The 27,296-nt window shown below is 40.5% G+C and overlaps 1 protein-coding gene across 2 annotated transcripts in view; it reads left to right on the top strand.

Annotated features, from left to right (window-relative positions):
- The window catches only part of cadpsa (Ca2+-dependent activator protein for secretion a), a 224,584-nt gene that overhangs the window by 46,051 nt on the left and 151,237 nt on the right, over positions 1–27,296 (top strand). For both annotated transcript variants that reach the window (XM_051947997.1, XM_051947996.1), the window contains exon 3: positions 690–1,022. In XM_051947997.1, the coding sequence (XP_051803957.1) occupies positions 690–1,022 (333 nt within the window). The remainder of the gene's footprint in view (positions 1–689; positions 1,023–27,296) is intronic.

Here is a 27,296-nt window from a genome sequence, read left to right as displayed (position 1 = left end):
CCTTCCAGACTAGTGTCTTCTTCTAGCACCTTCCTTAATGTGCTCGGCCCGCCAGCCCTTCTGATAGTATCAGGTTTCCATGACAACTACCAGCTTCTTCATTGTGTCTCACCAAATGTCCAGTCAGGGCTAGATTACATTGTCTAATGATGGTTGACAAGCATGGATGTGAGCCATAAAGCAACTTGTTGGTGAGATATGATTTCCTGGAGATGTTTTGTACCAACTGAACTGTACTTTTCAGAGTACAATGAGATATTATCATGCATAATATACAATAAAAACCTGGAAAAATTGGAGTGTTCAAAAACTCTTGACTGGTAGTGTATCTGCATCTATCTTTCAGATAAAATCTAAACAGAAAACAGAAGAAAATATATGTACTGTGTTAAAGATTGCATCATACTGTTAGTAGATCGAGTGAAAGAAAGAGTGGGAATAGCAGTAGAGTAACTGGGCCACTGCGAGGATGGATGTACTACACTATTCACTTATGTAGCTCGGTGGTATCAGTCTAAAGGTTTTTCTATGTTTATCCAGAGATTTGTCCATGTTATCGCTTTAGCAGCATCCTTCTGTCAGAGATCAAAATCCAAACACAGACCTGAGCCAGCACTCCTTTTTCTATACAGTATACATATTTTGAGCAGGAAAACAAACTGATCTGCAGGTTCACAACTTCATTGCAGGTCTTCCTGAGAAGTGACCGTGTGTGCCGCATGGTGCAGAGCGGCGGCTGCTCGGCAAGTGACTCTCGAGAAGTATTTAAGAAGCACATAGAGAAGCGGGTGCGTAGCCTGCCTGAAATTGATGGCCTGAGCAAGGAGACGGTGCTGAGCTCCTGGATGGCCAAGTTTGATACCATCTACCGAGGAGAAGAAGATCCCAGGAAACATCAGCAGAGAATGACAGCTAGTGCCGCCTCAGAACTCATCCTCAGCAAGGACCAGCTCTATGAGATGTTCCAACAGATCCTGGGCATAAAGAAGTTTGAGCACCAGCTCCTCTACAATGCCTGCCAGGTCAGTCCTTACATGTCATGCCAGTTGCATTTCGGAATAAGTGTTTATTCTGTTTGTCTTTGCCCTTCACTTAGTTTTTCTATCTTAAAATTTCCATATGAACTTGGATGTGTCCTTTAATTCTGAATCTTAATGATTTGGAGCAGTTCAAGTGAGCAGTGTTTTTTTTTTTTTCATTTAAGAACAAGAGCTTCATGCCATTTCACATCATAAATCTGTGCTTTTGTTTATTGTAATTGTTTATTTAGTTGGAGGGATTGTTTGTCTGCACCACTCAGATGTTTCTCTATAACTCAAGGTGTGGGAATGGTTTGTTGATCAAAGAAAATTGGTATTTCAGTGTTCCTTGTCAAGGCTGATTCATAGCTTCTTCTTCAAGAAGAAAGTTCACCACTTTGTTCCCAAATCAAAGATGGAGAACCAATATGTACACAAAATATTGGTTCTCTGTCTACCTAAAAGTTCATGCAAGTGGCATCTGTTGGCAAGAATATGGCTTTATTGTTTTGGGACAGAGAGATTGCTCATGAGTGACTTTTTAGAAAAAAGTCAAGCCATTATTGGGGACTACAGTGCATCAGAATTGCAACAACTACAAGTTGCAATCAAAGAAAAAAAGACAGGAAAGCTTGAAAAGCTGGGTGCCGTTGCAGCAGGACAATACGTCTGTCCGTAAAGCAGCTAAAAGTAGCTCTGAACTATTGTTCTTTTTGAGATAGCAGACAGGCAACTTCTCTCAGCTGAAGTTGTTTGTTTTGCAACAAGTAGCTTGATAAAGGACCATCACTGTTCAGAGCACTATAATTAACAAAGGTGTTAATCTGAAGGCGTCTTCCCAGTAAGGGATGAGGTATTCAGTATACAGTGTATGTTTATAAAATATGATACAATCTCATTAGCCGAAAACCGGCAGAGACGAGCCGTGGTTTAGACTTGGCTCTCTCTTGTTGGTGGATAGGCTTGTCCATAGCCTCTCACAATATGATCCTGTGATCATCAGTCCCAGATACAGAAAGAGAATCCCTCCCCATTATGAATGATGGGTATGTTTGTGTCTTTAGGTCTTCATTATTAACCACAGTCTATTGTCATGGTCTTATGTGTTATTGATAGTCTACTGCCACAGTCATTTGATATCATTACTTTAATTTGGGTGACTGTATGTCTCCGTTCTCATGTGCTTTTATCAGTTAATGTTCTTCTCATGATGTTGTTGCGTCTTAGAGTGGCCTTGAGTATTGAGTGTGTGTGAGTGTGCGTGGGTCTCCGTGTGTCTGCGGTGCATGTTCGTGTGTCTGATGTGTCTTGAGTATGAGCGAATGTGGTGTTCCCTCTGTCTGACCTGTTACCATGTTGTTCAGTCACACTGTGGAACACCGGCTCAAGACCCTCTCATTCATTCACAGATCAACACAACTCTTTTATTTAGCACATAATGCAAGCGGTATATTTTAATAGTGTTAGTGTGTATAAAAGTATACTTATTAGTAGTAAATTGATAACATATTTATTAGTAGTAAAAAAAAAAACAAATCCCAACAGATTGCTCATGAGTGACTTTTTAGAAAAAAGTCAAATCATTATTCGGGACTACCGTGTATCTGAATTACAACAACTGTACGATGCAATCAAAGAAAAAAAAACAAAACAGGAAAGCTTTAAAAGCTGCCTGCTGTTGCTCCAAGAAAATGCGTCCGTCCACAAAGCAGCTAAAAGTACCTTTGAACTATTGTTCTATGAACCTTATTCACTTGACCTGCACAATCTGATTTTTAACATTTTACAAACTGGAACCACACTTGCATGGTCGCTGTTGTCAGAGGGATATTAAAGTCATCCATGCTGTTGAGGAGTATCTGGTGACTCAAGACGGACTTTCTTCTGTGAAGGGATAGCAAAGCAGTGGACCATCAGTGGATCAAGTGCACTAAAGTTAAAGGAGACCATGCTGAAAAATAATAATCGTGCGATGTTTTTTGGTGAGGCTGAGCACTTTTTGAAGTACTCTCGTATACTGTTCAATACACTTTTGACAGATTTGCTTTGAGTGTTCTTTGATCTTCGTGCTGTAGTTGTAGCCAGTTGGTTGCACCTGTCTTAAATTAGGTGGGTCAGTTTAAATGGATAGAATACTTACGTGATCACTGATTTTACTTTTTATATTTTTTAATAATTGAAATTACTTTGCAGAAATCAGTTTCCACTGTTATTAAAGAGTCTTATTTTTTTTTGGAAGTTCTTGTCAAAAAGCCAAATGAAGTGACCATGATTAAATACTGAAAAGCAATAAAAGCAGAAAAATTCTCCTACTTACAGACACTGTACATATCGAGCAGACAGAGAATTATTAGATATGGTTGAAACTTTTCAGGTTTTGTGACAAACCAAATGCAGTAGGTAATCTGAACAGGAGAAACTAAAAGGCAGGCCTACATACAAAGATTATCCATTCATTCATTTTCTATACTGCTTAATCCTCATTAGTGAGGCCTGGGTTCACCTGGACAGGTAACAGTCTATCACAGGATTACATACAGAGACAAACAATCACACTCACATTCACACATACAGACAATTTAGAATCACCAATTAACCTCAGCATGTTTTTGGACTGTGGGAGGAAGCCGAAGAACCCACATGGGCACAGGGAAAACATGCAAACTCTGCACAGAAAGACCCAAAGCAGAGATTTGGACCCATAATATCGAGCATTGCACGTCATATGCTATCATATTTTTGCATCATCAGCTTAAATACATGTCGGGTCCGTGGCAATGCAATGCATACAATGTGCAAAACGATATACAAAGCTTCATTCAGTGATATTTGTATTGTACCGTTTATCAGGTTTTCAGATATAAAATAGTCACTCAGCTGAGAATCTGTGAACTCATAAAGAATTGTCAGGAAACAATTTGCTTAAAGGGAGACACTTCCTCGAGCTGATTTAAATCCTAAACTCCGAACATAAGATACTCCAAACAAGGTTAGCCTTATAGCATCAGCTACCATGGAGATCTAAAGAGTGTCCCCATTGTGGTACTAAAAACTGTATCCTTAGGCTCAATATACCTCATTAATCAGTTAATTTCTCTTTAAAGTACAACTCTGGGCAAGAAAAGCAGACTGATGTCATAATGACAGCGTTGACAGCTGGTGGCTAGCCTACAGGTTCTCAGTCAGGCTTGATCAGTCACAGGAGACTATTTAGCAGGTGAATCCTGCTTACTGTCAGAATATGTGCACACACACACACACACACACACACACACACACACACACACACACACACACACACACACACACACACACACACACACACACACACACACACACACACACACACACACACCCTGACAAAAGTCTTGTCGCATAAGGATATAGTAACCTTAAATGGCATATAACTTTATTTCTAATCAATCAGTTCTCACAAAAAATGGTTCATTTTAATGTCAAGGGCTTTCACATTAATAACTGGGTGTAAATTGAACCCGTCATAAAGTGTCCTGATGTTCACGTCTTGGTAAAGCCCATGACATCTGTTTTTGCAAGGACAAAAGTCTTGTCATGTCTTTAAATGATTCAACCAATCACAGATAGAAGTTCACCTGTGACAAATACTGTAACTGACACATTCTCAGGTGTGTATAAAAAGAAACCCAAGACACAAGACCTTCATATGAAGCCCAACCTGACCCCAACAGCATGCCAAAGATCCAACCACAGACCAAAGTGCTGATCATCAAGACCCTGAAGATCAAGTCTCCTGCTGAGGTGGCAGACAGCTTTATTGTATCCAAATGTCAAGTAGAGAGGATAAGATAAAGATCTGAAGAAACTGGTGATGTTTATGACAAGCCCAGGTCAGGCAGACACCTGTTAGAGAAGAGCATTTGTTGCTTCCACAGTCCAGGGCCAGCCCTTTTCACCTGCAACAGAGTTACACGTGAACTGGACGCCAGAAATCCCTGTATCTACAAGAACAGTTTGTCAAATTCTCTCACGCGGTGTTCTCCATAGTCAAATTAGTGCATAGAAAACCAGCATCAAACAGAAGACAACAAAAAAAACGTGTTGCATTTGTCAAGGTCCACAGCTTGCAGGAAGGATGGACAATGAAAAGTGGCAGAAGGTTGATTTTTCTGATGAATCATCCATTGAACTGCATCCCAATCAACGCAAATCCTGCAGAAGCCGCACTGACCCAAGATTCACCAAGAAAACTGTCAAGTTTGGTGGAAGAAAAATCATGGTTTGGGGTTGTATCCGGTATGGGATGTTTGACAGCTCTGCAGAGTGGATGGAAACACCAACAGCTTGAAGTATCAAGAAATTCTTGCTGCCCATTACATCCCAAACTATAAGAAAGGGCAAATTCTGCAGCAGAATGGCGTTCCTTCTCATACTTCAGCCTCCACATCAAAGTTCCTGAAAGTAAAGAAGGTCCAGGAGCTCCAGGATTGGCCAGCTCAGTCACCAGACATGAACATTATTGAGCATGTCTGGGGTAAGATGAAGGAGAAGGCTTGGAAACCGAAGAATCTTGATGCACTCTGGGAGCCCTGCAAGACTGTTTTCTTTGCCATTTAAGATGACTTTATCATTAAGTTATTTGAGTCATTGGTGAGACGTATGGATGCAGTCCTCCAAGCACTGGAAGTCATACACAATATTAATTCTTTTTTGCAAGACACCATGACTTAATGTTCTGATGTTTTTATAGCATATTTGTGTATTCAGAATAAAGTATATGTACAATTTCATCATTATTTTTGTATGCGACAAGACTTTTGTCCAAGCAAAATCTGACCTTTCTGTCCTAATTAAATGATAAAACTCAATGAATGATACAAAACTTTATTTTGGCATAATAAATATAATCTAGAGGGCCTTGTCATTCATATGAGCCATTTCTGATTCCAATTGATCAACTACAAGTCCAGTTGTTATTTGTTGTTCCTACAACTTAAGAGAAGCAACAAGACTTTTGTCAGGGACTGTATATATATATATGTATATGTGTGTGTGTGTGTGTGTGTATAATGTATATATTTAGTTTTTCTTTTGTTTTTCTCTGTAAGTTAATCTCTCTTGCTTTGCAGAGACTTTCTTTTATATAGAAAGTTTTGGAGCCAAATTTATTTATTGTCATTACAAATTTGCAGTTCAATAAATCAATAATCTTATAGTGCATCACTAATAAATACAAAGTGCATAAGTAGCTTGTAGGAATTACCAGTCGGTACTCAGGTCCAGACAGTGTTTGGCAGACTTCTGTTCTCTTATGCCTCTGGGCTAGAAGCTGCCTGCTAACCCGGTTTATCTGTGATTTGATGGACCTGAAGCATCTCCCTGAAGGTAGTGGGTGAAACAGATAGAGTGTAAACATTGACTGCTGCTGAGGTGTTGTGTGCGTACCCTGGAACCTGAAGGCAGGGACCCTTTCCACACAGTCTCTGTTGATGGTTAGAAGATTAGGGTCTGCTTGGTTTCATTTTGGTTTCATTTCATCATTAGCATTTGGACTGATACATCATGCTGTTGGGTTTGTATACCTAAAAAAATCGAGGTTGTTGTGGCTAATGTCAGCAGTGATTCCCCCTGAGTTTCACTTTTTGTTCATTCAGTGCTCAGTGTTGTTGAGCCCTGTTGGCAGCTGTCTCATCTCCTCCATGGGCACAGTTCCAGCTGCTTCCCATGGAAAAAACCTCGTGCTCTGTTCACACATGCATTTTCCAAACCAACCAATTAATCTTCACCTTTGAAGCTCTGTCTCTTGTACAATGGACTATCTTGTTGGAATTGTTTGTAAGACTAAATCTGAAATGGTTTATCAAGCTGTAATGAACTCATGAAACTCCCTTTACAGATGGCAAGAACTGCAGTCTTGTCTTTTCCCCCTATTTGGTTAGGTGTCTGTCTAGCTTAATATAACGCAACAGACCCCTGCTTTCCTGTGATTTTATCAGAGAGGTACCCAGAACAGTCTCACAGATATTGGATGACACAATCAGTGACTGGTGTTTTCCTCAATTACTGGAGTCTAGTGTTATCTGTCTCACTTTAAAGGATATAGATATGATGATAGCAAATGAACAAGTCGTTAAAACTCTTAACTTAAGTACTTTAAATTCAGATATTACACCAATCAAATAAAAAAATAGAATGATAAAAAGAAACAGGAAATGGAAAAGAACACAGTATTGTGAGAGGAAGTGTGAAATAGAAAAAGAGGAGGGTGAGTGAGGTGAAGTAAGCAGGGGGGTGATTAGAAGAGGCAGACAGGAAGGGAGGCCCAACCATTACAAGAAACAAAGACATTTCTACTAAACAAGCCGTTTGTTTTCCAGTTTTCAGTGCTGAGAGTAAATATTGGCTTGTTGTTCCAGGACCTTCCCTCTGTGGCTAATAACTACCAATTAAAATTCAACAGTACAAAGCCACAGTTAAACAACTTATCTCACACAGCATATGGTTACTCTGCTTTCACTGGGAATGGTGAAGGCAACGAGTTTTGAGGTTCAGTTCAACAAAGGCTTCTATTCCTGAACACAGAACAAAACAAGAAAAGCACCCAGAGCGCAGTACTCCCCCAAGACTGTTCATTCCCCCATATGGCACTGCTAGAAATGCAGCATTTTTGATTTCGATTTTTAGAAATGGAGCATTTGTTTATAAATTATTGATTACCAGAAATCACAGCATCATCGAATGTATCCATTTAATTTAGATGTACCCACAAACGCAGGCGTGTGTTTTTCATTTGTTCATTATGTACGGATACCAAATCTTGTGACCTAAATGCACTCAACAAAAATATAAACGCAACACTTTTGTTTTTGCTCCCATTTTTTATGAGATGAACTCAAAGATCTTAAACTTTTTCCACGTACACAATATCACCATTTCTCTCAAATATTGTTAACAAATCTGTCTAAATGTGTGATAGTGAGCACTTCTCCTTTGCTGAGATAATCCATCCCACCTCACAGGTGTGCCATATCAAGATGCTGATTAGACACCATGATTAGTGCACAGGTGTGCCTTAGACTGCCCACAATAAAAGGACACTATGAAAAGTGCAGTTTTATCACACAGCTCAGTGCCACATGTAGCACCAGTATCACACCACTAACTGCGCCACTGGACCAGTTCTAGGCTCTAAGGAGTGGGGAGCAAGAAAAATTACACCAGAGACCGTTGCTTTAAGCAGAAAAGGCCGGCAATTTACTGAATGTAAAACACAAATATAAAACAGTACATAAAACCAAAAATACCCTGCAGGTTCCCAATAACAAGGTAAATGGGGGGGGAAAAGTATTTCACTCTTCCTTTTTGTTCTTTAGTTCACCTAGTTTATTTTAGTAAAGCTAATCTAATTTAATTAGATCAGTCTCTTTTTCCTAGGTTGTACCTATTTTGGATTCCTATTTTTCTTCCTGAGTTAACTCTTTTCCTTTCTTTTACAGGCAAGAAAATACCTTCAAAACCCAAGTAAATCAAAGTGGACCACAGTTCCTCAAATCACATTCAAAAATATAAACATATGAAAATAAAAGTATGACACTTTAAATTTAAGTTCAAGTCCAAATGGGAGTTCAAGTGTTCAGTTCAATGAAAAGTTTCAGTTCGACTCAGTCCAAAAAAATAATAGTTCAATCAGCTCTCAGTTCTGTTCAGTTCAGTTCAAACTAGTTCCTGATACTCCTACCACTCTGGCAGTGAGTTACCACATGCAGAGGATTTCCTCAATGACGCGATGGAGAAGATGAGTTGACGGTCTGGGTCTGGCTCGCCATCTTGAATCCCGTCTGTGGATGTGCACGCCCGCACATGGCAGACCAATCCTCACTCCGACCGAGTTTCCAACCAAGCAAAAAACCTGACCTGTGTAACAGGCCATAAACACAATAAAACTATTTTTAAATCCTCGAATCACACAAATAAATTCTTCACAGTCTGAGTTTTAACGTTACTGCTTCGGTGTTTTTTTTCAACTCAAAATGGCAGCGGAGCGGCTCCGTCTCCCGCACTAATTACTGCACAAAGCATTAATTTACACAGCTTACACACACTTTTAACATTTACAGTCTTCACAACCCAAAATATTAACTGGGAAACGGTTTATGACGGCGCATTTCTTTGTAAACAGCTACGTTTTTAGTTAGCTTTCCGCCAGAGAAAAAAAAAGTACAACACAGTGAAAATACATGAAAATAAACACAAAACTCACCAAAACCGATGTGGCTTAGTTCTCATAAAATCCCCGTCAGTTCCCGACCAGGCAAATTATGTTTTTCGACTGTTTTATCGACTTTTTCTATTAATTAATCACCACTCGTTTTCTCCGATTCCTCCTCTGCTCTCTCCCTCAGGTCTCTGCTGCAGAGAGGCGCTGCGTCTGTGTCGCTGGTCCCTTAAAGGGGCAGCGACGTTATTTTCTGTCAACAGACTTTTAATCATAAACACTAAATGATTGCTGAATTAACATTTTTAATTAACTCTGATGATTAATTGACATTAAATGAATCACTTAACTTTCAAACTTATTTATGCAGCTTTTATTCAACTATTTATTCTTATTTATGTCGTATTTTAACATGGGTTACACACAGATGTGGCAAGATTTGAGGGAGCGTGCAATTGGCATGCTGACAGCAGGAATGTCAACCAGAGCTGTTGCTCGTGTATTGAATGTTCATTTCTCTACCATAAGCGGTCTCCAAAGGTGTTTCAGAGAATTTGGCAGTACATCCAACCAGCCTCACAACCGCAGACCACGTGTAACCACACCAGCCCAGGACCTCCACATCCAGCATGTTCACCTCCAAGATGGTCTGAGACCAGCCACTCGGACAGCTGCTGAAACAATCGGTTTGCAGAACCAAAGAATTTCTGCACAAACTGTCAGAAACCATCTCAGGGAAGCTCATCTGCATGCTCGTCATCCTCATTGGGTCTCCACCTGACTCCAGTTCGTTGTCGTAACCGACTTGAGTGGACAAATGCTCACATTGGATGGCGTCTGGCACGTTGGAGAGGTGCTCTCTTCACGGATGAATCCCAGTTTACACTGTTCAGGGCAGATGGCAGACTGCGTGTGTGGCGTCGTGTGGGTGAGCGGTTTTCTGATGTCAATGTTGTGGATGGAGTGGCCCATGGTGGCGGTGGGGTTATGGTATGGGCAGGCGTCTGTTATGGACGAAGAACACAGGTGCATTTTATTGATGGCATTTTGAATGCACAGAGATACTGTGACGAGATCCTGAGGCCCATTGTTGTGCCATAAATCCAAGAACATCACCTCATGTTGCAGCAGGATAATGCACGGCCCCATGTTGCAAGGATCTGTACACAATTCTTGGAAGCTGAAAACGTCCCAGTTCTTGCATGGCCAGCATACTCACCGGACATGTCACCCATTGAGCACGTTTGGGATGCTCTGGATCGGCATATATGACAGCGTGTACCAGTTCCCACCAATATCCAGCAACTTCGCACAGACATTGAAGAGGAGTGGACCCTCCAATAAAACAAAACTGCACCTTTCAGAGTGTCCTTTTATTGTGGGCAGTCTAAGGCACACCTGTGCACTAATCATGGTGTCTAATCAGCATCTTGATATGGCACACCTGTGAGGTGGGATGGATTATCTCAGCAAAGGAGAAGTGCTCACTATCACACATTTAGACAGATTTGTGAACAATATTTGAGAGAAATGGTGATATTGTGTATGTGGAAAAAGTTTAAGATCTTTGAGTTCATCTCATAAAAAATGGGAGCAAAAACAAAAGTGTTGCGTTTATATTTTTGTTGAGTGTATGTAGCGGGCGGCAGGAACTGATGGTACTCAGAAACACCCCCACAATTTAATCAATTGTTTGTTGTATCACTTTCAACAGATAAGTCCTGATAAGTCCGCAACGGTGGATTTGTAGCGGGATCACAATCAAGTGGTCGTCAGCAGGTAACTGACGTAGTGTTCACTTGTTATCATGGTTACAGTGACACCATGTCACTATCTCGCAATGATAGTGGATCCAGACTATAAGCCATATCACTGCCAAAATCTAATCACTTGATCTTTGTGTCATTTCTGACTTTCCCTGAAAATGTCATTTACATAGGCGTCAATTTAGGGGGGGACGGTGGGGACGTGTCCCCCCCACTTTTTTTCAGGGGTCATTTTGTCTCCGACACATTCAAATTCTTCACATGTAAGCCGTTGTAAACCCAGTTATTTTCAGTAGTATAGAAAATTCCGACGCTCCTGAACGCACCATCCGCACTCAGCGGAGAGTTTCACAGACATGCAGCACACCTTCGTGAGGTAAAAAAAAAACGCGCAGATGCTAAATTTGCGCCTGTGCCCGGGAGAATTAGTACTATAGCAGCCCACAGACCCCTCTACCTGCATGTATCAATAGCTCAACAGGATGAGCCTCTGCCTTTGGTACGGTGGTTGTGCGTTTGAGCCCAGCTTGTGGCATTTTGCCGCTGTTCTTTGACATTTTCTCAAAGTGCTGTGGTCTCCGCCCCCCCCCCCCCACACACACACACACACACACACTTTTAAAAACAAACTGACGCCCTTGGTCATTTAAGTCCATTAGTCCGTTTTTGAGTAATGTTGCGAACAGACAGATAAACGGACAGATAAACGGACAGATAAACGGACAGACAGACCAGCGCCTGTCGTCATGTGCACTACCAATCAAAAGTTTGGACATACCTCATTCAATAGTTTTTATTCATTTGTATTATTTTCTACATTATAGATTAATGCTGAAGATTAACACTTCTTTGTTTACAACATAGTTCCATACCCATTCTTTTACTGTTTTGATGCCTTCAGTATTAATCTGCAATGTATAAAATAATAAAATAAAAACCATTCAATGAGAAAGAAACTTTTGACTGGTAGTGTAACTCTGCGTTCCTTGGCGGATTAATACATCTATTGTATTTAAAGCTTTCTGAGAGTATCGGCAGATAGCTCACAGAGTGGAAAGAAGATCCAATTTCATTTTTTATACTGGAATTGTATTTGTTTCTAACACCTCCACATTATTTCAACGGGCCTAAAAATAATTTACAAATTAATCCTTCAATCCACATCGTAAGCTTGGAAATCCATCTACTACACGAGATGTGGATACATCCTTTGTCTTGACTTGTGTGCTGTGCCGCTAATGTAGCGTCTGTGAAACCTGGAGAAGAGGACAGTTGGAACAGTTAACAGAAGTTGCATGTTAAAGCAGCTGGAATAGGATTTGGCCCCCGCTGTCATCTTAGCTGCATGTGGCTTGGATTGGATTCTTTTGAAGAGGAGCTTGACAAAGAGCTCCCTCCCCAACGTCTTTTCAAACAACATGTTGCTGCCCTCATTAATGAAGTGACTGCTGTCTGGCCCACGCACAATGAGCCAGATGCTGAATGTCTCTGTCGCTCAACTCACGACACATGCAAATACTGTCTGACAAAGTCTCATTTTACTTTAATACAAGCAGAATTTTAAATACCTTACCTCATAACAGATCATTTTTATAAGATCAAACCATTTTGCTTGTTATTGATTACAGAACACTGAACACTGAAACAGGTTTTGCTTGCTGTAGTCATTCCACTTGGCTAATCCTTCCTGATGCAGTGTGAGTGATGATTCTCCTCCTGTGCAAAAAATATTCTACAGTTTATCTGAAGTTAATATGAAGCTTCAACAATATGGAAGATATTGACTTGATATGTTTCATTTAGCTTATGATAAGAGATTAATCATAGCAGTACCAGTAGCAGCACTAGTTGTGATAAAAAAAAAGTTTGTGGTTATTGTGGTATTGTGTATGTACATACCATACATGTATGTATGCGCACAATCTCTGCAATCTCTTTATACATTGTATTATATAATGACAATAAAGAATATTCTATTTTATTCTGTTCTGTCTAGAGCATGTTACAGTCCTGTTGGTGATACCTTTAATTAAAACATGTCAGTAAACACCTCAGTGGAGCAAATGAGATGATGTTCCTCTGAAAAACTGCACACATCATGCAAAGAGCAGAGGGATCAAACAGTGAGGAGCATTTCTTCTGATGAATGTCCCTTTAGCAGTAATGATGGTGGATGCCAGGAGACAAATTGAATTGCAGGCTAACGCAGCGGATATAGTGAGGGAAGGACAGAGTGGGTGTTCTTTCCTTTTTATGAGATGGTTTTTGGCCATTAGGGCTGTGGTGGAGTTAGCAGACACTGCCTGTAACTGTTAACAATAGACCGGAGACAACGCTGGAAAGCACGGTCAGAACTGAATCAATCAGACCTTGAGTGGATACAAAAAAATCAATAGTAATTTAAATAATCAATTCGAAGGTCATCTCTCCCAAATTACAAACTGCTGCAATGGCAGCATCTCTCATCAGTCTGTCTGCTTTTGTTACTTTAAACCACCCATAGCAAAACATTTTCACTGGAACTACATAGTTGCTGCAGCTAAAACAACAGTCTAACAGGGACATGGCAAACATGTTACTGCTGAATTTCATAAATGCCTTGTTTAGTTTTGTGATCACAATCAATTCAATTCATTTTATAGTGGGATGGAGGCAAAAATCTCAGAGACATACACTAATGGTCAAAAGTTTTAGAACACACCAATTTCTAAAAAATGGAAATTATGCATGTTAATGTCTCATTGTTCTCTGAAATCAAAGCATAGAACAAATATAAATCCAATTCTTTATTATTATTATTATTATTATTAAATAAACAAATGAAGTAAAAAGAAATCAATTTAGAAACCAAAATGTATTCTAAACTTTAGACTCATCAAAGTACCTCCTTTGGCAGATATAACAGCTGAACACACTCATTCTTTCCACAATGGAAATCAAATATTATTGAGAAAGTTCTTCCTTCTCTGCTGCAGAAGTTCCCATAAATATGTGGTTCTTGTAGGTTCTTTGCTTTCACTCTTCTGTCCAGTTCATCTAAACCAGCTCCATGGGGTTTAAGTCTGGAGACTGCCGGCTACTCCATGTTTTTAAACTCACCATCTGGTTCTTTTTTCTAAAGTAGTTCTGGTTCTTATGTTCTGGCTCATTATCTGTTGTAGGATGAACCCCTGACCAACTAGAACATATCAGAGGGTTCTGCATGGAGCTGCAGAATGCTGTGGTAGCCGTTTAGGTTCAGGGTTCATCTCACTCTGTACAAGAACTGATCCTGGATCCAGAAAAACAGCCCCAGACCATCACGCTTCCTCCTCCATGTTTGACAGTTGATGTCACACAGTGAGGAACCATCCTTTCTCCTACTGGCAATGGCGATTTTAGGGGGTGGCCTGGGGTGGCCGGGGCCACCCGTGAAATCTCATTGGCCACCCCTGCGGCGACCCCAGATCTGATAGGTAGTTGGTCACATGGGCGTAACGAACGCGGGGTACGCGTGGGACATGTCCCCCGCACTTTCCACATCTGTCCCCTCTGTCCCCCACACTTTTTTCAGCCGTTACAACAGCTAAACCCGTTATTAGCATCCAGTAACGTGTTTTCCCGAGCCGTCTTTGAATGCACCATGAGCGCATGCTAACGCAGGTGTTCCACAGGAGACGTGCTGCTGTGCTGAGCAGTGCTGAACGTGCGTCTGGAGTAATGTTTAGCAAACCAGCCAGAGCCAGCAAGAAGCAAAAAACTTTACACAGTTCTTTCCAAACAAACCGTGTAAGTTGTGTGACCTTGTTGGATGCAAACAATGTTAGACTTGTTAGCTAAATGATGACAAGGTAAAACGTGGCAATATATCAATATGTTAAGCTAGTTAAAAATAATTCAAATGTGGTTGCCTCTGTTACATTACTTGCTAATTAGTTTATTCTTGGAATAAACCCAGTCCTCTTTCATTTCTGGGCAGAAGATGTGCTCACAATTGCTCTCCATGTATTTAAGTCTTTTGGTCCCAAAAGAGGAGAGTCGGGGAGGAGAAAAAAGAATAGGCTAGCTATGGTATAAAAGTGGTTAAATTTACAACTATTTTTACTGCTTCTCTTTCAAATTCTATCTCAGAATTTTGATTTTCAGATTTTTTAATGATTATTTCCATAACAAAGAGCAGAGTCAGGCAGGAGATGGACCAGAGGCCAGCAGTAATGTTGACCATGCAGGGTCTGCAGAGATGAAAAAAATACATATAAGTGGCTGAGAAAAAATATGTATCTATGGGTTAAAGTGATTTTGAGGTTAAATTCTACTGCAGTTTTTACTCTTCCTAATGCTATTTCAGAATTTTTCTTACCACATTTTTTATGTTTATTGCCATAACAGAAAGAGCAGAGTCAGGGAGGAGATGGATCAGAGGCCAGCAGCAGGGACAAGGATGTAGGGTCTTTACAGGTAAGGAGAGATTATAACTTCCTGAAAATAAGATATCTATTGCAGGGAGAAACCAGGCAGTACTGATCATTTCATGTTCAGTGTTTGGCACCTTTGGCTACTCGTCCAGTAGATGTTCAAGGGACATTGTTGTCAACTCAACTGGAGTTTGGCAACTAAAACTTTAGATTTTATAGTTTAAAGTTTTATACTTTATAGTTTAAAGAACTAGCCTAGTTGGTCCCCTGGTATTGTACTGTGGCTGTTAGGGATTATGTGGTTCTTTAGCCACTAAGGACGATGCAATTAAATGTAAGAGAATGATAAATCGCTCTGAAAAATTTGTCCCCCTCACTTCTGAGATGGTGGTTACGCCCATGTAATAATGGGAAATGGAATTTAAAAATAAACCAGAATAGACACGTTTATTCAACACTTATGAGACAGGAAATCATGGGAGAAAGAGGGGATGTCACATGCAGCAAAGTACTGGGATTTGAACTGTGGTCGGCTGCGTACATGGCATTAAACTCCGCTATGCCATAGCCACCCCACACTAGCTTTGTGTCCCATCAAGGCCACCCCGGTAAAAAAGTCCTGGATACGCCACTGCCTACTGGATGGCTAAAAAAATCCTGCTGATGGACCAAAGATTTAAATTTTGATCCATCAGTCCATAGTACCTTCTTCCAGTCTTCAGTAGTCCACTGGTGATGTTTCATGGTCCAGACAAGCCTCTTTTTCTGATCCTGACGTCTAGCAACGACCTTCTTGCTGCAGCTCCACCTGTCAAACCTGCAGCTCCAAGTCTTCTTCTCACAGTTAAACTGAGACTTCTTACTACGACCACTATGAAGCTGATTGAAGCTGTTGTCCTGTGAGCTCCTATCTCCAAGCTGTAGACTCTCTCAAACTTGTCTTCTGATTCTGTGTTGGCTTTGGGTCTTCCAGATTTCTTCCTGTCAGAGTTTCCTTCAGTTTCTGAGCCTTGTGATGGTGAAGAAAACTGGACTCACTGACACCTGGACTTTCTTTATAGTTTCTTTGTTGGAAAGATCTACATTTTAAGGGTTATTATGATCTGTCTCTCTTCTATTGTTAATTGTCTTTTCCTCTCCATTTTTATAGCAACAACTACTTTCTGTAGTACAGCTGTAGGAGCCAGGAGAATTGTTTTCCTTTATTAATTTCGGTTTTTCTTTAGTTAACCCCATCTAGTGGCTGAAGAATGGGGATAAAAGCGAGGGAGACTGCCAGGAAGGGCTGGCCTATCAGAAAGACACAGTCTTTTGACTGCAGTGCACATCCTCAGTTTATCTTTAGCATCTTATGTTTATAGCAAATGCCTTTTTTGCACAACTGTAAATTTCTGTATATATTGAGTTATATTTAATTTTTCTGACTATTATTTTTCTTTTCGTCCCTGTTCCTCATTCTGTAGTTTCTTTATTTTTTTATTATTCTCTTCCATATTCTTAGAGTGACACCAACAGCTGAAACCAAGTTTCTTGTATGTTGTGTAAGTACGTGGCCATTAAAGCTGATTCTGATGGTAAATTTTGTTTCTAAGTAAGAAATTTATGTTACAATAAATTGTGCCTTATATTTACAAAGTTTTTTCTGTAGACATTTTCTTTTGGATGTGTATAAAGTCAGATGCTTTGGTACAGCCACCACAGTGGCTATATGGGCTCAAGAATAGCCACTGCACTGTTCAGATAATGCTCTGGTAGGGTATGGTGCCACGATGTGTTCCAACACTACTTTTATGCAGACAGAGGGGGTTGGAAGTAATCTAGAAAAATTGGGACATCTGTAGGAATTGTAGCACCAACATTTAAGGCTTGATCAGCCTCCATTGCTGCAGAACAGCTTTAAGTTGTTAAACCATTTCTTGTTCCCTGAAAAAGGCCTTTTTGTATAATTCTGAATTGTACATTATTTTTCAATTTTGAGTAACCTTACCTTTTTCTAACCTCTAGCAGTTCACCACTTAGTTTTGTACCATTTCAAACTTTTCATCAGAATTGAACTGCTTGAATTTCAATAAAAAATTGAAAAATTGAGGCATTCTAAAACTTTTGACCATTAGTGTATATCTTCAATCTTATCTGAAAGGATAACCACCACCACTAAAAACTTTTATTTTTCAAATATTTTTAAATTTGTGCTAAGTACATAATTTAAATTGTCATTTGTCAATAAAATGATCAGCTGTTAGGCTTTTCTGCATCTTCCATTCCTGTTTTATATCACTAATGGAGCTTTGGGTTACTTCCAAAAGGCATGGGGTCAGCAAGTCACAATGCCCTTTTCTGTCCAATCATTTTCTAAGGTCCAGCCCACACACTTAGTGTGTTTTATAACTGAGGCAGCGATCATGCATTATGCCCGCTCCACGCTCACCACATTACTGCGACACCAGCCTCTAAAGAGCCATAAATCATCTCCTCTTCCTAGCTAACCTCCTCTTTCAAAGATTGAGTATTGTAATACAGTTTAACAAAGAGGCTGCAGCACACCGCTGTATCTACTCTGTTCAGTTAGTATCAGAGAGGAAGAGGACGAGGAGCTGGCTGGCAGCGGTGCATATCTTGTCATGAACTCAATAACAATAACACATAGTGAGACAAGACAACAACAGTAAACAAACTAAACTGTGATGATGAGAGAGCTGAATGGGAAGGAGAAAACCCAATATTACATTGTAATGTTGTGTTAATGCCACTACAGACAGACATGAAATTTTCTATTTTACATATAAACATGCATATAAGCTGATAGATCTGGGAAAAAAATTCTGTGCAACTGATCATAGAGAAGTTATTGACATCGGTGTTTAGTTGTTGTCAGTTTTTGTGAGTTAATATAAAGAAAAGTGAGAATTACTCCGCCAATGAATGCATCAGAGTTATGTGACATTTGGCGCTGGTTAGTCTGTTTGCTGGTCTGTCAGCAACATTACTCAAAAACGGAATAACAGATTTGGATGAGACTTTCAGGGAAAATACGGAATGAAACAAGTTCCAATTGATTAGATTATTGATGCAGCTTATAGTCTGGATCCATGGATTTATGAAAGATTTCTATATCACTGATAACGGCACTGTGTCATTGTAACTATGTCTACAAGCGAACACAGCCTGTCCTCAAACAAAAAACGACCACATAGGTCGTCTGTACACGCCCGTATTACGACCCAGTGTTACGTTTTGACGTATGCGACCTCTAGCGGTTGAGTAAATATCGACACTCCGGAGTCGCAGGTGAATCGTCACCATGAACAAACTTTTATCTAACACTATCCCTATCCCTAACCCTAATCCTAACCCTAACCATAACCATAACCATAACCCTAAACCCGTGTTGGGAAAGTGAGGAAAAAGCCGTTTTGCGACTGAAAAGCCGTTTCGTGAATTAAATCCCGTAATGTGTTCTTTTTCCCTGTAGGGGCGCTAACGTAAATACGCTCTCATGGGTCGTATTCCGGTGCACGGTGCATACGACCGCATCGGTCGTATGAATTTGAGGACTTGTTTAGTGAATACTACGCTAGCTGCCTGCTGAGGATTGCATAATTGTGATCCTACTTCAAATTGGCCACTGCAGACTTATCGGGACTTCTGCGTGCTGTTTAAAGCTTGTTTAGTTACATGAGCCTTGCAAACAGTAACACTGGCTTACACCATCAACAAAGATTTATTAAATAATGACACAAAGCATAACTTTTGCTAATGTTGATGTTGCAGTGACAATTTTCCAATCACATTTCCCATTGGTCTGACAAAAAATGCAATACCAAACATGTGAATCTGCTTGCACTTCTCCACTTTGTGACCTCAAGTGTTTTTGCTTGTTAGGTGTCCTCGTACGTTTTTATCTCAGCTTGGTGTTTGAGAAAGTAAACAAGACGATGTAGGACGTGTACCATGGTTGATAATCAGTACAGGCGTATTGCTGTGAAACCCTTGAATTCACTCTGCATATTTGCTCTGATAACACAATTGATGGTGAGGAGACCAAATAACCTGCAGCTATTCCCAATTAAGGAACTGCTGCTGTTCTGGTCAAACCTTGAACACTTTGAACTCTATCACCATGGTGAAGCTTTGTGTGTGTGTGTGTGTGTGTGTGTGTGTGTGTGTGTGTGTGTGTGTGTGTGTGTGTGTGTGTGTGTGTGTGTGTGTGTGTTCATGTCAAGTTCATGTACTGCACAGAAACATAGACACAAATAGGCTCAAACACTTCCCACTGCCCTTTATCCTCTTGTATGTGGTCACTATAACAACTGTGGACAAACACTACTGCTCTCCACCCCTTTCTTTGTCATGCTGACTGTTGTTGACTCAGCTGAATTAAGGACAAATAATTGCTTTTCTTTTAATTGCTCTCAGGGTTTGGCTCTGTTGCTCCACCCAGAGAAGAGAGCAAGTTGCTTAAATCAATGGAAAAAAGTTGAGGATTATGAGGAATGGGGTCTGTGGAAGATAGGATGAGGAGAGAATGATGTTATCTACAACTGTGGCCAAAAGTTTTGAGAATCACACAAATATTAATTTTCATAAAGTCTACCGCCTAATTTTTTATGAATGCAATTTCCATGTACTCCAGAATGTTATGAAGAGTGATTAGATGAATTGCAATTAATTGCAAAGTCTCTCTTTGCCCTGAAAATGAACTTTGAACTGCATTTCAGCCCTGCCACAGAAGGACCAGCTGACATCCTGTCAGTGATTCTCTCCTTAACACAGGTGAGAGTGCTGATGAGGACAAGGCGGAGATCATTTTTTTCATGCTGACTGAGTTAGAATGACAGACTGGAAGCTTTAAAAGAGGGTGGTGTTCGAAATCATTGTTCTTCCTCTGTTAACCATGGTTACCTGCAAGAAAACACGTGCAACCATCATTTTTGCACAAAAACTGCTTTACAGGTGTAGTAGACACGCTTGGTCTTTGGAATTTCAGAGGAGACACCAAATCAGATAAGGAACATTTTCTTTTAGGATGGGGTCTAAAACCCACATCAAACTGTCAAATCGGATACTGGACAGGTCCAGAATTCTCTCCTCTCCCAACAGAAAACCTCTATTAATGCCATCAAGGTGAATTACAGCAGGACATCCGTGATTCTGGTCTCACAACCCCCAGTTTCTGGAAGAAAACTGGGCTACATTATTCCTCTTCCAACAAAGTAGCACTCACCTCCTGCAGAGGGATGGAGGTTCTACCTGTGATGCATTAACACCTTTGAAGAACCTCCAATTGAAAGACAATGACTCTTACTTCTGCTGTGAATGTTTTTTTTTATTCAAACTTTCATCCAGGTCTAAATCCCCTTCCTCCCCTCAGGAATGCCATTTGCCTCCCTTTTGCAGGATCTGATAAGGACAGGGTCGTAAAATTTTACGACCCACATGGAGAACTGGTTTGAGACTGTTACAAACTTTCAAATGAAACAGGATATACCCAAAATTCATATTTCTCATATGTATTATTTGCATTCATGTTTACCAAAGTTGTAGTAAGGTGTTCTTCTAAAACATATCCAAAATTGACACTTCTAGACCTCACAGAACCAGAGGTAATATTTTGGAAAATAATCCAATTGCTTCCACAGTCCCACAGCGCCCCGTACCGACGTTGGAGGACATGATGATGTCGGGGTGAATCTCATTATTAACCTTTAATTTATGTGTTATTCTGATTGGAAAAGGTGAAACTAGTGCTATTCATTACCATATGTATGACATGTAACATTATTAGGGCTGCAACAACGAATCGATCAAATCGATACTAATCGATTATTAAAAGCGTTGGCAACTAATTTCATTATCGATTCGTTGTGTCGTGTGATTCATACGTCACTCGCCATGTCGCGGAGGCATCTGCTTCCTATGGTCTGCTTCACCTACAGAGAGAAAGTCAGTGTCACAGACATTTCTCCTTCACCTGCACATCACGGACATCAGAGAGAGAGAAACACGACATGAGTTGAACAGAGCGAGGTGGAGACAGAGCGGAAGCAGTGTTTTCAAAGGAAGAGTAAATTCAACAAATGAAACATGACTGACATGGAGAAACCAGTTTCTCAAACAAAAAAACATGCCGCTTGTTCACTACATGTGATTTTCCTGCACGGCAAGGCACGCATCTGAAAATCGCATGGATGGCGGACAGACACGAGCGGACCACTATGTGGTCACGTGACCACGCTTTCAGCTTGACCGTCCGACAGATGAGTCTGATAAACACAGCAGCTCGGCGGCAAACTTTCTGTATTATTTCGAAAACACTTAAGTGAAAAATATTTCTGAAATCATTTGAAGATAAATCAGCTACAGCAGCTGATGCTGCCCTTGTTTTAGTTCACTGACGGCTAGCTTAGGTGTTTGAGGACAGTAGAAGTCGAGTCTACTTTATGCAAATGAGCTGCAGGTAAACACACCAGATCGCAGCTGGAAACGCACTGCAACCGGACCAGAATGTCACATGCGATGTGTCGCATCCAGTGGACACACACTTTAAGTCACTACATTATCCTGCGTTTGTTCCACTTTAAAGTGAGGAAATGTAACGTCAGTAGCCTATTTCTGTTAGCTCGCCTGATGCTAGCTTTTGCTTGTTAGCTGATTAATGACAGTGATAGGGCGTGTGTGACTGTGAGAGATGATTTTTATTTCACTTTAATCAGCTTAAGCATGGTTTGGATATGTGTTATAAATAAACGTAACTTGCACACAGCGGTGGTAATAATTTAAAGATTGAACCTCAAGTTTTAAATTTTCAGACAAAGTCAGAGTGAAGACACTGGTCTGTGTTGGAGTGAGGCAGGATGGAATGCATTGACAGGCTTCATGATGAGAAAGACATCATGTCCACCACAGCAAGCAGCTGTCTGACTGAGAGCATCCTCAACATGACCGTCACTGACATGAGGCCTCTGTTGATGGCTGAAGACAAAGGCTCCACTACAGTCTTATTTGCTCTTGTCTTTTCAGCCAAGGGACTGGGCTCACTCACAAATTTGCCTAAGAACACAGCCATGAATAAAGAACGGTACCAAAACATCCTCTGAGAGCAACTTCTCCCAACCATCCAAGAACAGTTTGGTGACTAATAGGGTTGCCAACTGTCCCGTATTAGCCGGGACATCCCGTAAATTGGGCTAAATTGATTTGTCTCATACGGGACCTCAACTGTCCCGTATTTGTGGGCGCCGCCATTACTGTGGTGGAACAGCGCGTCTACTCCTAAATGCTGCCTGCTGAGACAGCGGCAGATATGCTTGTAATCAAAACGTTACAGAACCACAAGAGTACTGTCAAATATATAGGTCTAGAGCTCACGCTACACTCTGGCAGCTGACCAAACTCCAGAATTCAGTCAATAACAACTACCGGGCATAATCAACAGCAACAAAACAGAAACACGAACACTGATCCAGCATCATGTCTCACAAAGAACAAGGCTGGAGCCACATATTTTAGTTCACCAGAGTTTAAGATGATAACAAACCAAACCTCAACCTGAGCTGACCATCCTGTTTCTACAGCCCGTCTGTGAACACAGATCACACACAAACACAACTCCAAAATGACTGGAAAAGTCTTAATTCCATCTATTTGCTTGCAAGTTGGATAGAATAGATCATTCAGCATGACAATCTGCTTCATATCTGTCTTTGGTTTCATTTCACACATTAAGTAACCAGTAGCCTGAGTAAACTCCCAGTTAGCCCATAGCCTTTAAACTCTGATTAGCAGCTCACAGCCACATATCCTCCAAACAAAACACCAACACAAACTCTGCATTTTAAATGAACTGTGTCGCTCACCCATTGATGATCTTATGATCTTCATAAGCCAATGAATTTAGCTGCAGCCGCTGTTCATCTTAAACTTAAACATCCAGCCGTGAAAAATGGCTCCTCCGGTCCAGTAATAGTTAGGTGTTGTCCTCTGGTCCAGTAATAGTTAGGTGTTGTCCTCCGTTTGTTGGTAGTTTTGTGCTGTCCCTTTGTTTTTTATCCCTTTACGTCTTCACCGCTGCTAGCCTGGGTAGCCTTTAGAATGCTAACTGGCTCAACCATGCTTATCTTATGAATATTAAATTAGCCATGTGCTGCTTATGCAGATCAATAACTTTGGCACTGAACACAGGAAGGAGTATCGCTACCTGATAGTTATGATAGAGAGTTGAGAGGATGTTTTTTTTTACAGTGATGAACAAACAAACGTCTCCAGATCGCTGTCATTCAGACGTATGCTAGTTACTCATACCCTCCCAGGAAGCAATAGAAGCAGACACTTTGTTCCCAGAGAGAGAACTGCCCTGTGCAATTAAATAAAAGCTGCAAAAAAAGCCTAATTTCATAGTTTTTTCCCACTAAAACATTAAAATCAAATTCTGTTGTAGTGTTTTTCTTAAACCATCAGTACACTCTTGTAGCAGGAGGTAAATTATAAATAACATAACCACATTATGGGAGTCATTAGGTCATTCCCTCACACAGTAGGGTTTGCTAAGTGCCCTAGTCAGGTGTGAATGGGTTGTTATTTTCCACTAAAATAAATTGTTGAATAATAATTTGTTTTCCATGCATTTGTATCACTCAAAAACATGCATCTAATTAAACTCAGGTTTGACTCAAAAAAGGTTAAAAATCGTTTCACGCACAAAAAAAAGGCAAAAAAAAAATTTCACCATGCTGGGAAGGGTGAAGGCAATCGAGTCGGCCAGCCCTGCCAGCGAGGTATCCCTTATTTATTTTTCAGGGAGTTGGCAACCCTATTGACTAACAATGCCTTTTCCAGCATGATGGAGCGCCTTAAAGCTCGTGTCCGGAGTTTGAATCGCAGCGTCTCCCAAAACACTGGTGGTCCCACCCTCCCTCCCTCTGATTTCGCCCCTTTATTTGTGCACGCGCGCAGTACCTGAGAGAAGTGCCCGGAGTGCTGCAGCATCTTGCCTGTTTTGCTGTTTTCCCCTCTTCTACATTTAGTACATTTAGTAAATAATAAAGGAATTACATTAGAATGCTGTATTGAGTCTAACTTGTCCTAATACCAAAATAACATGAATCTCCTAGGACGAACGAGTAAAGTTTCAATATGTGATTACACTCGTGTATCCCTCTGGATGACATTGTTTATCAAACTTAGTGCATTTACGCGTGTATATGTGTTACATTGTTTATTTATTTCTATCTGGAGTTCAGAATTGCATGACTCCTCTGACGAAGAGTATGTCCCAGACGCCCCAACATCTTCCTCCAGAGGTCGGGCATCTAAACGAAGCCGTCAGGCGGGCTATGGAGGCCGTGGTCGGGGAGCGACGCGAGCACCCCGAGCCAAAAAACGTCCTGCAGTCTCTTGGCCTGACAAGCCGTGGGATTGGTAACTTTTCTGGAAGTTGCTGAGCCCTGATGCTCTCTCCTCCACAAGCAAAACAAATGTGCTCGCGGTTGCGTAGTGCGTAGCTCTCCCACCTCTGCATGGGCTTGCTTGCTGTGTGCGTAACCGTTGATTGACAGCATGACAAAGCTGAAGCTCAAACTTGATTGGTCGGCAGCAACCGGCGCTTTTTGGAATAACATGGGGGTCTATGAGAGGAAGGCGGAGCTCAGGAATAAATTTTCATATCGCGTCATACTAACATTACATTATAGTATCGAACTAGACTAACACATTTAAGCTTTGTTAAACAATGATACATAAATTGAAAACAAACGGAAACTCCGGACACGAGCTTTAAGGCTAAAATGATAACTATGTGGCCCCTATGTGGGTCGCATTTTGGGTCCATGGCCAGGAAACTCCCCAGACCTTAATCCCATTAAGAATTTGTGTTCAATCCTCGAGAGGCAGGTGGACAAACAAAAACCCACAAATTCTGACAAACTCCAAACATTGATTATGCAAGAATGGGCTACATCAGTCAGGATGTGGCCCAGAAGTTAACTGACAGCATGCCAGGGTGAATTGCAGAGGTCTTGAAAAAGAAGGGTCAACATTGTGAATATTGACTCTTTGCATATGTAACAGATTGTCATATGTGACATTGTATTTCACTAAAATCCTCCACTAGTTGTGTTTTATGTTCATGTATTCTCGTGCCTGTCTCTTTAAGAGCCAGTGTGTGTGTTCTGGCGGCAATGTGCACCACCCATGTGTACTCTGGCCAGAGCGTAATCCGCATGGCCAGAGGTAAATCACAGTTTAAATGCGCTCCTCTGAGTTTTTCTACGTTGTTATTTGTGTCTTAAGTGTAGTGTTTAGCGTTGTGGGTAATTTTGTCCAGTGTGAGGATAGTTTTAAGTCATTTTCGTGAAGTTTTGTTGCTGAAATGCATGTTTTTATTGCAAGGGTGGGTGCAAAGCTAACTGTTATCCTAGCGCTAGCAGTTAGCCTCCATCGCCAGTCTGAATGTATGTGCATGTGTTTTCTTTTTGTCAGAGAGATAGAGGAGAACTGCTGCTGAAAGCACACCAGCTCATGTGTGACTGATTTTCATTCAAACAGGTCCGAGAATAGCTGTTTTGGTTCTTGTTTTGTTCTGTAATTAGTTTCCTGGATGCTTTTTGTTTGTTCTGTCGTTAAAATATTACATTTATTTGAAGGTATTTTCCTAAGGATTATATTTGCATTAATATTTATTTGTTTTGATTTAATCTGATCAATATACTTTGTAATTGCTTCTTTTGTGAGACATTGGTTGTTTATTTTACATTTTTGTACAAGTATATTTTATAGGAAAGTGTAATCCGCATGGCCACAGAGAGAGATAGAGGAGAATTGCCGCTGAAAGCACCCCAGCTCATGTGTGACTGATTTGCATTCAAACAGACAGTAAAAAGGATCCAGACGACACACCCGGTCCTGAGCTTCATTGTTTTGAGTCACAACACAGAGAGGGAAAGCCACACAAGTTACACATAAACTTACTGTAATTGTCAATAAAAGCCTTTGACCCTTATGAAATGCTTGTAATTATACTTCAGTCTATTACAGTAACATCTGACAAAAAGATCTAAAAACACTGAAGCAGTAAACTTTGTAAAAAACAATACTAGTGTAATTCTCAAAACTTTTGGCCATGGCTGTATATTTGCTATGTAGTTAAATGTTAAATGTTGTCACTACTCTTGGTTAATTAAAAGTGTTCATATCAAATTTAAAGGAAAAACGTGTTTAGACATGGACTTAGATCCAAATGATGATTTCATAGAGATTTTCCAATACATTGTAGTTAACCTTTGCACCACTACTGGGAATCACCTTTGTCTAATGATGGTCAAAACTACTGCTTCATGTACAGCGTGCTTTTAAAAAGTTCTCCAAAGCCTGCTCCAAGGTTTATGTGCTGTACGTTGTTTTCTCTTTGGCTGCCAGGGGATTGCCAGTGAGAGTCATTAGAGACTTATTTATGCTGCTGAAACTGACATTCTTGTCAAAACATGTTTTTGTTGTGTATCTCAATTCTTCAAAATTACACATTTAAAAGTTATTTTCCATTGAAATAATCCCTTCGCGCTGTTTAAAGGCTTAGAGGCACATTACCAGTCAAAAGTTTGGACACACTTTCTCATTTAATGTTTTATCTTTGTTTTCATGACTATTTACATTGTAGATTCTCACTGAAGGAATCAAACTATGAATGAACACATATGTGATTATATAGTAGACAAAAAGTGTGAAATAAATCAAAACATGCTCTATATTTTATATTCTTCAAAATAGCCACCTTTCGCTTTGATCACTGCTTTGCACACTTGGCATTCTCTGGATGAGCTTCATGAGGTAGAACCTGACATGGTTCTCCAACAGTCTTGAAGGAGTTCCCAAAGATGGTGAGCACTTGGTGGCCCTTTTGCCTTCATTCTGCGGTCCATCTGGATTGGGTTTA

Source organism: Acanthochromis polyacanthus, chromosome 5 (assembly GCF_021347895.1).
Source record: "Acanthochromis polyacanthus isolate Apoly-LR-REF ecotype Palm Island chromosome 5, KAUST_Apoly_ChrSc, whole genome shotgun sequence".
In the NCBI taxonomy this organism is placed as follows: domain Eukaryota; kingdom Metazoa; phylum Chordata; class Actinopteri; family Pomacentridae; genus Acanthochromis; species Acanthochromis polyacanthus.
Note: the sequence above shows the minus strand (reverse complement) of the source record. Positions and strands in the feature narration are given on the sequence as shown.